The following is a 14,693-nucleotide window of genomic DNA, read 5'->3' as shown; positions in this document are numbered from 1 at the left end:
TTGTCAAGGTAACTCAACCCCTGTCAAATTGAACAACCCTTTAAAGGAATAGTTCACCAAAAAATAAAAATGTGCTCACACTCAGGTCATCCAAGATGAAGATGAGTTTGTTTTTTCATGGGAGCAGATTTTAAGAAATTTAGCATTTACATCACTTGCTCACCAATGGGGACAAATATGAGTCCTCTATCCATAATATTGCTTTATTATAAAGTTGAATGTATAAGTGTGTCGAACTATATCTGCATCCTGTTTACATACTGTATAGTATACTTGTGTATGGCGATATATACAGTATCTCACAGAAGTGAGTACACCCCTCACATTTTTGTAAATATTTTATTATATCTTTTCATGTGACAACACTGAAGAAATGACACTTTGCTACAATGTAAAGTTTTTTCCATAGAATATTCATATTGACAAACCTAGCGACTTTTTTGGATAAACCTTAGCTATGGTTCAGTTGGAAGATTTCGCCAGTGCTGTCCCGCGAACGTGAGGTCTGACTTTCCCGGAGAAGTGTCACCTCTCTCGGCGTCTGTTCTGTGCAGTGAGCGGCAGAGAAGCAGCGCATTCAGTTGGCCGCACCGCAGCCGACTCGTCAATAAATGAGTACAAAACAGCGTTTCCTAGCACCTGTCGCTTACTGATTGTTTGGAATTATAAATATGAGCGTAGTTCGTCTGTTAATATCACATGCACTTTTTTGTTTGTTGTTTTTTTTAGTTTGTTACTCGGACGCAGGCAGTGTGCTGCATGAGACAAAAAATTTATATAGCCAAAACAACCGTATAGCCGCTCTTTAGTGCAGATGCATGTTGATTTTATCAGACGATGCCGCGATTATAAATGAGAGTGACTCCTGGTTAACATGTATTAAAAGGGGTCGTGTTTAGTCTCTATTTAGTGTGGTATTTTTTGACAATATTCACTCATCATGACAGTAAAATAGTAAAATAAAAGTCAATATACTGCAGTATTTCCTATCTCAATCAGTAGAAAATATGGTTAACACCTATAATAAAATATTTACAAAAATGTGAGGGGTGTACTCACTTCTGTGAGATACTGTATTCTATAATATATCTTAACCGCTTGATTGCTTGTATTGTCACAAAAAGCAAACTATATTATTGCTCATCTCAGAGCTGCTAAACATGACTATAAGGCATACAGATATTAAGATAATATAAACATTAACGTCTTGATATTCTATAAAGCAGATTTGTGTATTGTGAAAAGTGCTATGCAAGTAAAAAAAAGCCAACTTAAATGAATTAACCATTTTTAATTTTAGCAATGTATTACATTTACCAGAAATAATGTTTATATTTTTAATTCAATTTTACATTTTCTTTACACACGTTTTTAGTTATTTTTGTTGTAAACTAAAGTTAAAGACTAGACTACATGTACTTAAAAACACTAGCATTTTTTATATAAAATTTGTTTTGTAGTCAGAGGCGGGCTTAACCATTGGGCAAAGGTCGGTGACCGCCTTGGGCCCCCAAAAGCCAAGGGACCCCTAAAATGTAATGCATCTGAAGCATCTGAAGCTGTTATTCAATATCAAGTTAACACCCTTGTGTCTAAACTAATACAGTTAGACGTGAACCCATACTTAATTAAATGGTACCTCTCTTTTCTCACCAATAGAACCCAAAGGGTTAAAGTGAACAATGTCCTGTCAACAGAAGTAAAAACAAATGTTGGTGTACCTCAGGGTTGTGTAAGCTCTGCTATGTTATTTACTCTGTATACAGATGACTGTCGAGTAAACAGGAATGACCAATATATTTTAAAGTACTCCGATGATACTGTGTTAATATCGTTATTGAATAACCAAGAGTGCTTAGAACAGCATCAACAGGGGGTAAACAAATTGGTCGAATGGTGTGACAACAATGCCCTCAGTATTAATTTAAAAAAAACTGAGGAGATAGTACTAAGGCCTGTTGCTGACATTCATACAACACCTGTTGTTATACATGAAGAGAACATCAAACAAGTAGAAGCATATAGGTACCTAGGAGTATGGATAGACAAAACACTATCATGGAGAGATCATATAGATAGTATCTGTAAAAAATCAATGCAAAGAATTTACTTTCTTCGTAGATTGAGGTCATTTGGAGCAACAAAGCAGATTCTTTTATTGTTTTTTTATGTCTGTAATCATGAGTGTCTTGCAGTACTGTAATTCGGTTTGGTATATGAGTCTATCTGTTAGTCTAAAAACAAAGCTAATGAACTTACTAAAAATTTGCTCCAAAATTGTGGGTCAGCCACTTCAAAAAGCATATGAACTATCTTACCATAATAATCTTGTAAGATTAGCTAATAACATTGTTTCTGAACCTAATCATGTGTTGTATAATGAATTTGTATTGTTGCCATCTAATCGACGATATAAGGTCCCAAGATACAGCCGAATTAAGTTAAAGAATTCATTTGTATATCAAGATGTATTAGCGCTGAATAACTCATATAAAAAGTAAATGTCCTTTTTTTTTTATGTGTGTGTGAAAGCTCTGCATTCTGTGTTGTTTATGTGATAAAGTATTGTAACCTTGAGTGAACCTGCTGTAACGTAAGACAAATTTCAGACTCAGTCTGACAATAAAGTGTATCGTATCATATCGTATCGTAAAAAAAACCGTTATACTGTATTTCACAACTTTATATTTTTCACTTACACCTTTACTGCCACCTTAGGAGGGTGATGGTCATGTATAATGCTGATTATACAACACTTCATGGTCTTTTTGCATAGATATGATGCCGGATAAAAAAAAAAAATTGGTTAGGCTCAACAGCCCAACATCCCTTCTATTTTGTAACAATTACTACAGATTATAAATGACAGAAAAGGGCCCATTCTCTGCCATATGTCCTGTTTATGAAGTCACAGTATCATTTATAACAAATAAATTGTGAAACTATGCTATCCCATAATGCACTGGTCTGGAAATTCTCAGTAGGGTTTCTTTTCATGTGTACTCCTTCTGGAATAATAGGTCTCAAGCTTCACTTAATCTCTGAGCATGATCAAAGTGCTGCGGCACCAATTAAAAGAGCATTTCAGAGGGCAGACAATAGACAGACAGACAGAGGCTGTTGCATTCAATACTCACGCACATTTACATTACCGCCGGCTTGTTATCACATCATAGGCTAAAAGTGGAAGCGCCATGCTTTCTCTGACTTAATCATTAGGTCGTTGGGTGAGGACAAAGCAATAAACCCACAAGGTTTGGATGCCAAATAGTGTTTGTGGGGCCCTGTTGCACCCAAAATGACTACGGATGTTTGAACGTTTCACAAAGACTGAATATTTGTGTGTTTACAGTAAAGATTTGTTATCGAGGACCACACACATTGCCTATAGGCTATATACTGTCTGTAATTCTACATTGCTGAAGAAATCAAGGCCTGTTGCTGACATTCATACAACACCTGTTGTTATACATGAAGAGAACATCAAACAAGTAGAAGCATATAGGTACCTAGGAGTATGGATAGACAAAACACTATCATGGAGAGATCATATAGATAGTATCTGTAAAAAATCAATGCAAAGAATCTACTTTCTCCGTAGATTGAGGTCATTTGGAGCAAGAAAGCAGATTTTTTTATTGTTTTTTATGTCTGTAATCATGAGTGTCTTGCAGTACTGTAATTCGGTTTGGTATATGAGTCTATCTGTTAGTTAGTTAGTAAAAACAAAGCTAATGAACTTACTAAAAATTTGCTCCAAAATTGTGGGTCAGCCACTTCAAAAAGCATATGAACTATCTTACCATAATAATCTTGTAAGATTAGCTAATAACATTGTTTCTGAACCTAATCATGTGTTGTATAATGAATTTGTATTGTTGCCATCTAATCGACGATATAAGGTCCCAAGATACAGCCGAATTAAGTTAAAGAATTCATTTGTACATCAAGCTGTATTAGCGCTGAATAACTCATATAAAAGTAAATGTCCCTTTTTTTTTATTTATTTTTTTTTTTTTGTATGTGTGTGAACTATCTTACCATAATAATCTTGTAAGATTAGCTAATAACATTGTTTCTGAACCTAATCATGTGTTGTATAATGAATTTGTATTGTTGCCATCTAATCGACGATATAAGGTCCCAAGATACAGCCGAATTAAGTTAAAGAATTCATTTGTACATCAAGCTGTATTAGCGCTGAATAACTCATATAAAAGTAAATGTCCCTTTTTTTTTATTATTATTTTTTTTTTTGTATGTGTGAAAGCTCTGCATTCTGTTGTTTATGTGATAAAGTATTGTAACCTTGAGTGAACCTGCTGTAACGTAAGACAAATTTCAGACTCAGTCTGACAATAAAGTGTATCGTATCGTATCGTATCGTATTAAATATTGAGCAACAGTGCGTATTATATGTTTATTGTTTTAAATGCCGTTTACTCGTTTATGAGAAGAACCCAAGTAGAGGACGCATGCGCAGTTACTTTCCACACAGGCAATCAACTCTGACACACCACTGAATGCGCTGCACATAAATTCTTAATTTTTGGTTGATATAATCCTTAGGTGTGTACATGTATAATTTCCTCGTCATTATATTTTCCTCGTCATTATTTAAATTTGTAGTTAAAATAACTAGAAATAAATTAATTTTCAAGTTTAGAATTAGCTTTTGGAGAGTGTACTACTCCTACTACCTACTCTGATACTGTTATAACCTGTTTAAACTTGAATACTGTAACCCATAGAGCACATCAAATACGGTAAACGTATGCTTATCTTCATCTTTATCCTTATCTTTATTGTCCTTAAAGGCAATTCTTTATGTAGACAGCAGTATACAATACATACACATACAGCAGCAAAACACACATATTATAGAGTCATTTAAAAACATGATTGCAGCAGGTATGAAATATTCTTGTATCTATTTGACTTGCACAAAGCGAGTTTAAATCTCCGTCCAGAAGGAAGCGGTTGAAATTCAGTCCACAATGGATGGGTGACATCGGAAAGGACTAACTGGCCCTTCCTAGTCACCTTATGTTCATAAATTTGTGTGATAGTCCTTAAGTCTATTCCCACTATCTTGCTGCACATTTGAACTATGCTATTCAACTTACTCCTATTCTTTACATTCAAATTGCCATACCAACAAATAGAAAAATATCTTCATAAAAGAAACATCCATATGAAAAGTTCAAAGTTTCCTCAGAAAATATATACGCTGAAGAGCTTTCCCCCTAATAATATCAGTGTTTGCCTTGGATTTTAGTTTATCATCAAATACAGTCCCTAAATATTTATACTCCTTGACCACATCTACCTGATGTCCCTTAATGACAGCAGGCAGCACAGGGACATATTTCTTTTTACGGAAGTCAATGAACATCTCTTTTGTTTTTGAAGCATTAAAGGGTTAGTTCACCCAAAAATGAAAATTAGCCATAAATTACTCACCCTCAAGTCATCCTAGGTGTATATGACTTTCTTCTTTCAGACAAATCCAGTCGGAGTTATATAAAAAATGGTCTTTGATCTTTCAAGCTGTTTAATGCCACTCAGCGGGTGTTGCATGCATCAGTCCAAAAGAAGTTAAATAAAAAGCGCCCATCCATAAAAAAAGTGTCTCACACGGCTCCGGGGGGTGAACAAAGGCCTCCTGTAGCGAATCGATGCGTTTTTGTAAGAAAAATATCCATATTCAAAACCCGGCGCATGCGCAAATCTGACCTCATACGTCATCCGCCCGGAACTGCTTCCCTTTACAACAGTGAGCGCAAGCTACATTAATGTGATTATTACGTTTTGAATATGGATATTCTTCCTACAAAAATGCATAGATTCGCTACAGGAGGCCTTTGTTCACCCCCCCCACACAGAATCATGGTGTGTCTTAGGGTGTTTTCACATATAGTTTGTTTTAAAATAACCAAACCCAGTTCACTTAAAGTGAACCAGCCGAAAGTGACCTCAGTCCTTTTGGTGTTCACAATCTAGTGGACTCAAAAGAGAACCCAGTTCTTTTTTTGGTCCTCTTCAGCAATGAAGAGATCTCAGACCCTTTCTAGTTCACACCACAACTTTATAAGAACTCAGACCCCAGTTTCTCCAGCTGGTTTCTGATTGAGCAGACTGACTGAGACAGCACTTGCAGTGCGCAGGCTGAGCTTCTAGCACATTCTACACAGTAGGATTTGCACAGCCTGCAATGGGCACACACATACTTACCTTCCTCATCAGTCTGCTCTTCTCCATCAGCTCATCACTCCATTTTCTAGAACATTATACACAGCAGGACAAATGGTGTAATGTGCTCACACATAGACAGTGCCTCAGAAAAAGAAATAGTCTTTTAGACCTATTAAATCAAAATGCAAGTTTTGCCATGTACTTTATGTTAAGGGTGTTTTCACATATAGTTTGTTTTAAAAGAACCAAACCCAGTTCACTTAAAGTCGAAACAGCCGAAAGTGACCTCAGTCCTTTTGGTGTTCACAATCTAGTGGACTCAAAAGAGAACCCAGTTCTTTTTTTGGTCCTCTTCAGCAATGAAGAGATCTCAGACCCTTTCTAGTTCACACCACAACTTTATAAGAACTCAGACCCCAGCTTTCTGTGCAGCAGTGGATTTTGGGTATTCAAGATGGCGTCTTCACGTGTTGTCATCACATGGATGTGGCACATTTTGAAGCAAATGACAATTTGTATTAATAAATGCAACCATTGTAAATGGTTCTATGAATATTGACTCGTCAATAGTAAATCCCATAGTGTTGATATATTATAAGCATTTACATTGGGATGCAAAATTATACCCTTACCTTGGTCTTCTTCATTTTTCATATCCACACTTCTACCTTCGACAACATTTGTGAGGCAAGCACAAGCGCTTGCACCCAAAATTGCGTCCAAATCTTCGTAGAAGGGACAGGAATCCTTTATTTCCGCGGACTCTCCACTTCGACGGATTTTGTCCCGAGTGCTCATGTACTTCTGGCGAAGTTTTTTCACTTTAACGCGGCATTGTAGCGCGGTTCTGTTATATCTCCTTTCCTTCTTTTTTTTTTGGGCAAACAAAAGAAACACTTTTATGTTTTTATGGGTTGAGAAGAGTTGGCGTTTAATGTAATCATCTTTCCAAATTTCAATAAGTGCACAACTCTCCTCCTGGGACCACACAACCCCACGACCTGCCATGGTGAAAAGTTTTTTCTGTTGTTACAGCAGTGACGTAACATGGCTGCAGGTACGGCAAGCCTCCAGGTACACGTCGAAACGAAACGCAAAGCGGACCGGGATCTCATTGCTTTCGCATATCACGAAGATATCGAACCACAAACGGACCGGAGGTGGTCTGAGTACGGTTCGCTTTTGCGTCCTGAGGGGGGGTCTGAGATCACATGGTTTGTTCACATATACACGCTGAACCGCTCTGAGAGCGTTTGAAATGGTTAAACGAACTAGGTGTGAAAACACCCTTAATGAACTTTTTGAAGTTTTAGTGTAATGGACATTCAATGGAGGATCAGAAATCTCTTAGGTTTCATTAAAAACGTAATTGTGTTTCGAAGATGAACGAAAGTTCTATGGATTGAGAACGACTTGTGAGTCCGTAAACGATGACAGAATTTTAATTTGTGGGTGGACTGACCCTTTGCTATAAACAGGAGATGTTTTCTGCTTTGTTTTTGATTAAATGAATTTGAGAAAGAATTATATTTGTTGTAAACTTGTACTAAAATATATTAAAGGGGTCATATGATGTTGCTAAAAAGAACGTTATTTTGTGTATTTGGTGTAATGAAATGTGTTTATGCGGTTTAAGTTTCAAAAAACACATTATTTTCCACATACTGTACATTATTGTTTCTCCTCTATGCCCCGCCTTTCTGAAACGCGTCGATTTTTACAAAGCTCATCGGTCTGAAAAAGCGAGGTGTGCTCTGATTGGCCAGCTATCCAGTGCATTGTGATTGGCCGAATACCTCAAGCGTGTGACGGAAATGTTACGCCCCTTACCATAATTGTGATGCCCTGTCCGGCCGGAGCCAACGAAACACACAGCGTCACACACGGTGGGCTAGAGTGAGCAGCGGCCGGCGGCCTAGAGTGAGTGGAGGCCGGCTTGAGTGAGCGGCGGCTGGTGGGCGGGGTTGCGGCAACCACATGTGACGAACCCGGGCTGGACTCCGCTTCGTCCACGGTGAAAGCCGATCCAGTGATCCACGGCGCAAAGTTGTTGTATTTCCTCAGCCACCAGCACGGATCAGCTCCAGGCATGACGAAGCCATATTGTCCTCTTTTGGAAGGCCAAACAAAGTAGTTTCGCTTTCACAACAAAACACACAGCGACTTAACGACATGGCAGCGGCAGCAGCAACAATACTACAGCGAGAATAAAAGTTACGCCTTCTTTCTTTGCGTGAACATTTGGGTGGCGTTATGCAAATCTTCCCACATCGTGACGTAGATATGTGGGGGCGTGTTAGAACGAGCCGTTTTAGGTAGGTGTGGCTGACTCTTAACTTTTATAAAGAATATCTCTTTGGATTTGAGACTTTAGTCTTTGCAACTTTACAGATCTTCTTTATGCACCAAGAGCTTGTAACACTCCAAAGAGAAAGGAAAAATTTAAATTGCATCATATGACCCCTTTAATACATGAAAAATGCCTCAAATTATTAAATCAAAGTTTTGAATGAACTTACTGAAACCATTTGAACTAACGCACCAAAATGGAATTTGTTTGTTAGTTGCTGACATTCTTAATACAACCTTTTCAGTGGAATAATTGGAGAGCGTTTGCCCATTCGCCTGTACCTGACTGTGGGCATGTTGACCAGTGGTCTTTTCACCTGTCTCTTTGGACTGGGATACGTCTATGACATCCATTGCCTGGGCTTCTATATATTTGTTCAGGTGGGTGTCATACCTGTACAAAAGAAGTCTGATATGCTCACCAAGGCTGCGTTTATTTGATAAAAAATTCAGTAAAAATAGTAATGTTGTGAAATATTATTACAAATTAAATTAAAAGAACTAATTTATTCCTGTTATGCAAAGCTGAATTTTCTGCAGCCAGTCTACAGTGTCACATGATCATTCAGAAATCATTGTAATATGCTGATTTGCTGCTTACTTTCTATTAATTTAATTATTCAACATTTTATTCAGTTTTCATTCATTTTTGTGTGTAGGTGGCCAATGGTTTGGTTCAGACCACTGGCTGGCCTAGTGTTGTGACTTGCATTGGTAACTGGTTTGGCAAGGGCAGGTGAGAAGCATTACACTTTCCACTAACATCATAAAGTCAATAAAAACTGTAAACATGAGCATAGTGTTTTCCTTTGCTCAGACACTCAATATGAAGAAATACTTATCCTCTTAGTTGCTGTTTTTTTTTTTTTTTACATATTCTAAATTGTAACATCAGTCATTACCTCCCAAATAAATGTTACATAATGTGTTGTGGTATCAGGAGAGGCCTCATCATGGGTCTGTGGAACTCTCACACATCAGTGGGCAACATTCTGGGCTCTTTGATCGCTGGATATTATGTCTCCTCTAACTGGGGTCTGTCCTTTATCGTTCCTGGTGTTATCATCGCTGCTATGGGAGTCATCTGCTTCCTCTTTCTTATAGAGCGTAAGTAAATATGTCCTCTGCCTTATTGATTTGTGCAAGTGTGTCTGGGTGCAAAATTGTCACAAAGCACTAGTCACTAGTCGATGGGTTTTGATGCGAATGCTTCTGTATCTCCAGACCCTAATGATCTGAAAATCGCCAGTGCACAGAGCTCAGCTCCAAGCAGTCAGGTTAGTCCACTGTGTATTTAGTTTCATTTCCAGCCATACTGGCCTTCAATAATATAATGAATGTATATACTATTGTGAAGTGTTTTTTTTATTTTTTATTTTTTTTGTAAAATTGATGATAATTAATAGCAAATCAATTAATAGCATATTAGAATGATTGAATGAAGGATCATGTGACACTGAAGACTGGAGTAATGATTCAGCTTTGCATCACAGGAATAAATTACATTTTAGAATATATTCAAATAGAAAACAGTTATTTCAAATTATAAAAACATTTCTCTATATTAATATTTGACTGTATTTTTGATCACATAAATGCAGCTTTGGTGAGCATAAGATAATTCCCCAAACTTTTGAACAGTAGTATATGCCTTTGTTCATACTTTACACAAATCCACGTGGGTTTCAAATCCAGTCTCTCAGGAATGACTAGCCTGCACTGACATTTTACACGCAATTGAATCTGATTTGTTTTTTTAGACAGGTCTGTCAATACTCATTCCAAAAAAACAACTGAATATGGTTTGTATTGGGCATGTGCATATCAGATTTCATGTGGTGTTCGCTGTTCAGGTGACAAAAACAAAACTAGCTTGAGTCAGATATGCAGAAAAAAATTATTTTTTGCTGTATATCTGAACAAAGCCTGAGAGAGAGTCAGTGTTTGTGTGATCTTCACATAAGTTAATGTCTTTTCCCAGCGATCTGAGGAAAGGTTGGTTAGAAAACATGATGCACTCGTGCGCTACAACAGTCGCTATGACAACAGCCCTGTGATGCTTACACCTGCGAGTCTCAGTCGAGCGTGAGGTGCTCTTCTAACATGGGGAGAAAACGCTTCATCAGATTGATTTGATTCAGGAGGAGTGGCTAATCAGGAGTAACAGAGACGGAGCTAAGGATGAAGGACGGGGGTGACAGCAGGAGGAAATGGAGATTGACGCCTCTATTCCTCATTTTGACTGTGGAGGAGGAATTAAACAAATTCAAGAGCAACTTCAAACACTTTTCAGCTATAATAATTCTATAAATAAATAAATATTCATAATTCTTGATTGTCTGTCATTGTTTACGCTAATACCTATTGGTTTGTTTCTAAAGGATCCTTAAATATTCATAGCGATTAATTGCAATTTAGGAGTATTTTTTAAAACACGCTGCAAGAGGGAATTGGGTCAATAATACTATACGATAATCAGATGCACTGATTGAAAAAATATGCTAGGGCTGGAAGATATGGCCCAAATTTATATCACGGTATATTTCTTAATTTCGGTCGATACGATATAATTACGATATCGATATGAACACTATTTTTAAAAAAAGCCTCATGAAAACTGCCAAGAACACCCACAACAGATGTCTGTACCTATTTTCCAAGTCTATGAAACCTCCTATAAAACAATATAATATTTAAGAAGAAAAAAAAACGCACAAATAAATTTGTTTACCTTATATCAAACTATAGGCTGACATACACTACCAGTCAAAAGTTTTTGAACCGTAAGATTTTTTTATGTTTTTTAAATAATTCTCTTCTGCTCACCAAGCCTGCATTTATTTGATCCAAAATACAGCAAAAACGGTAAAACATTTTGAAATATTTTTACTATTTAAAATAACTGTTTTCTATTTTAATATATTTTAAAATGTAATTTATTCCTGTGATTTCAAAGCTAAATTTTTAGCATCATTACTCCAGTCACATGATCCTTCAGAAATCATTGTAATATGCTGATTTGCTGCTCAAAAACATTTATTATTGTTGAAAACAAAGATGAATAGCAAGTTCAGAAGAACAGCATTTATCTGAAATAGAAATCTTTTGTAACGTTATAATCTTTTTGATCAATTTAAATCATCCTTGCTAAATAAACGTATTATAAATAAAATAAAATCGCAGCGCTAAATAAAATTTCAAATAGAAAGCAGTTATTTTAAATGGTAAAAATAATTCAAAATGTTACTGTTTTTGCTGTACTTTGGATCAAATAAATGCGGACTTGGTGAGCAAAAAAACATTACAAATCTTACTGTTAAAAAAACTTTTGACTGGTAGTGTAGGCTGATTATTCTTATAGATCGAGACAAATGTGCTTCAGCCAGTATAAAGAATATGAAAAGTGCTCTGAGTTGCTGGAGACCTGCTTATTATTAAAAAAGCAAATTCATTCTCTGCCAGCAAGAGGCGCTTTTAGTCTGATAAAACTAGTGGTTTCCCCGGTAATGGCTGTAATCAAAGCAGCTCCGCTCATGAACGCTACTTTATCAGATAAAAATTAAAATGTCATCGACGAAATCAAACGCCACAAATAAATCAATGTATGGGAAACACTGGTAACGTTAATGTATATAGAAATATCGGAAATGTGTTTAAAAATCATATCACCGTTATTGAAAAAAATTATATTGCGATACATATTGATATTGAATTATTGTCCAGCCCTAATATATGCAAATATTTAGCATTTTGATATGTATTATATTGGTAGTTGGCATTGACATGGAAAAAAAAAAGTTTTTTTCTAACAGGTTTTAGGTTAAAAAAAATTTTCTTTTTCTTTTTTTTTTTTTTCATTCTGTTACTTGTCACCATTTTATTAAGTTCTTCACCACTTTTACTCAACTTTTTGATATCGCTATTTTTTCAGGGAATGACAAATACATATTTAAAAGCAGAAATATTCCTTTTCTTCTTTTTGTAATTATAATGTGAACATTTATTATTTAATAGTTGCTAAATAAATGTTTACATATATTAATGAAGGACCAAACAGGAAATAAGTCTTAGCATGTGTGGTTTATATATACAGATTTGTCTCTGTATATTTAGATTTATAACTATACATTCAGATTTAGACATATATATAATCAGAGTTATTCCTTTATATTCAGAATGTGTAAATAACAGTTTGGATTTAGATTTACATATTCCGTTTTTTTATCTGTACATCTATATATTTAGACTTATAACTGTATATTCAGATTTACGTTTTTATATTAAGAATTCTATTATATATTAAGAATATAATCTTTATATTCAATATTTTTTATATAAATACATATTCAGATTTCTTAAAACTATTTCCTGTTTGGCCCTTCATTATACCTAATTAGATAATTAATAAATAAAGAGAAAGAGGGAGAAAAATTACATGTCATTTCAACTACCCATGTGTCCTGTTAAATTATCATATATGCAGATTATACCCAGTCTATGTTTTTTTTCGTCTTTAATAAATAAAGAGAAAGAGGGAGAAAAATTACATGTCATTTCAACTACCCATGTGTCCTGTGTTAAATTATCATATATGCAGATTATACCCAGTCTATGTTTTTTTTTGTCTCTTTGTCAGTGTTACACTATTATATATATATATATATCATATGTTTTTTTTGTTTTTTTTTTTAGAAGGTTCATAAAAACAGGAATGGTGTGAATGGACATAAAGACCTTTACTTGCAGTACAAGCCAGGAGCTAAAGCACAGGTTAGTCCACCTCACTATCCTGCTGTCCATCCGTCACTCCTTTAGAAGTATTACCTGAGATATTTTGTTCTGTCCTTCTGTACTGTGTTTGTTAGAGCTGGGACACAGAGCTTCTGCTGGGACAGGAGAGCATTGGAGTGTGTGTTCCTGTGCAGCAGGTGGTGGTGGTGAAGAGCGAGGCAGAACCGTCAGCCATCAGCTTCATGGGAGCTTTACGCATTCCTGTGAGTGCTGTGCATCCGTCTGTCCATCAGTCAGCAGGTGTTACAGCATCACTCAAGGTTCTCCTGCTGTGTGTTTGCAGGGTGTGGTGGAGTTCTCGCTTTGTCTGCTGTTTGCCAAGTTGGTCAGTTATACCTTCCTCTTCTGGCTCCCCATCTATATCACTAAAGCAGGTAACTCGCACCATTTAATATGAGATCTCTTACATAATTTGTGTTATTGTGATAACAAATATTTAATTTCTGTCGTTTTTGTGGTGGCAAGACATCTCTGTATAAATATAGGGATGCTATTGCAAGCAGGCATTTTGAAAGTGTGTCATTTGTATGTATTTGCACCTTTTTTTTAATATGGTGGTTAAAGGTGTAGTTCACCCAAAAATGAAAATTTGATTAAAATGTAAATCCAAAATTTAGATGAGTTAGTTTGTTCATCAGAGCAGATTGGAGAATTAAAGCACTTGCTCACCAGTGGATCCTCTGCAGTGAATGGGTGCCGTCAGAATGAGAGTCCAAACAGCTGATAAAAACATCACAAAATAATCCACACAATTTAAAACTTCAAACCATTGTTTCCAGCTAAAAGATGAGTCCTCTATCCATAATATTGCTTTCTCAAGTGAAAAGTCATCTTGTCTGAATCAGGAGAGAAATATGCAGAGTTCAAGCACCGTTTACCAGCAAAAACGGTACAAAACAGATCTAAACGGGGATTAAAGTTCTCCGTTGCTACGACGGATTTCCGTTAATTGCAGCGAGTCTACGACGGATTTCCGTCAATTGAAAAAAATGAGGGGGAAAGAAACATTTAGCGCGTTGTTGTTGTTCTGCCCAAAAATCAGCCCCGCCACGGCTGCAGCTTCTCACTGACGACATAACGACTAGGGCTGGGCAAAAAAATCGATTTTTCGATTAATCGTTTTTTTTAAATGATATCGATTCTCAAAAGCCGCGAATCGATTTTTTCCAGTATTTATTTCAGCACATTTAAAACAATTTCTGATTAACGTGAATCTTATCATTAGTCTTCTCCACTAGATGTCACCCTTATTTACCTTGCGCGATGTTACAACAGAAGTCCTGTCATTCATTCAGCACTTATCATGGCCATGCGCGTGATTCGCAATGCTCGGGTGAAATGCTATAGTAATACTATAA

At 36.2% G+C, this 14,693-nt stretch overlaps 1 protein-coding gene across 1 annotated transcript in view; it reads left to right on the top strand.

The window, feature by feature from the left end:
* The first annotated feature begins 7,242 nt into the window (after positions 1-7,242).
* The window catches only part of LOC107713699 (high affinity cGMP-specific 3',5'-cyclic phosphodiesterase 9A-like), a 37,710-nt gene continuing 30,259 nt past the window's right edge, over positions 7,243-14,693 (top strand). Inside the window, exons 1-8 of the mRNA XM_016519286.1 lie at positions 7,243-7,409; positions 8,790-8,925; positions 9,204-9,280; positions 9,485-9,651; positions 9,769-9,821; positions 13,237-13,314; positions 13,410-13,538; positions 13,619-13,709. Of these exons, the coding sequence (XP_016374772.1) occupies positions 7,243-7,409; positions 8,790-8,925; positions 9,204-9,280; positions 9,485-9,651; positions 9,769-9,821; positions 13,237-13,314; positions 13,410-13,538; positions 13,619-13,709 (898 nt within the window). The remainder of the gene's footprint in view (positions 7,410-8,789; positions 8,926-9,203; positions 9,281-9,484; positions 9,652-9,768; positions 9,822-13,236; positions 13,315-13,409; positions 13,539-13,618; positions 13,710-14,693) is intronic.

The sequence above is a fragment of the Sinocyclocheilus rhinocerous genome, unplaced genomic scaffold (genome assembly GCF_001515625.1).
Source record: "Sinocyclocheilus rhinocerous isolate Xijiao unplaced genomic scaffold, SAMN03320098_v1.1 scaffold2584, whole genome shotgun sequence".
In the NCBI taxonomy this organism is placed as follows: Eukaryota; Metazoa; Chordata; class Actinopteri; order Cypriniformes; family Cyprinidae; genus Sinocyclocheilus; species Sinocyclocheilus rhinocerous.
Note: the sequence above shows the minus strand (reverse complement) of the source record. Positions and strands in the feature narration are given on the sequence as shown.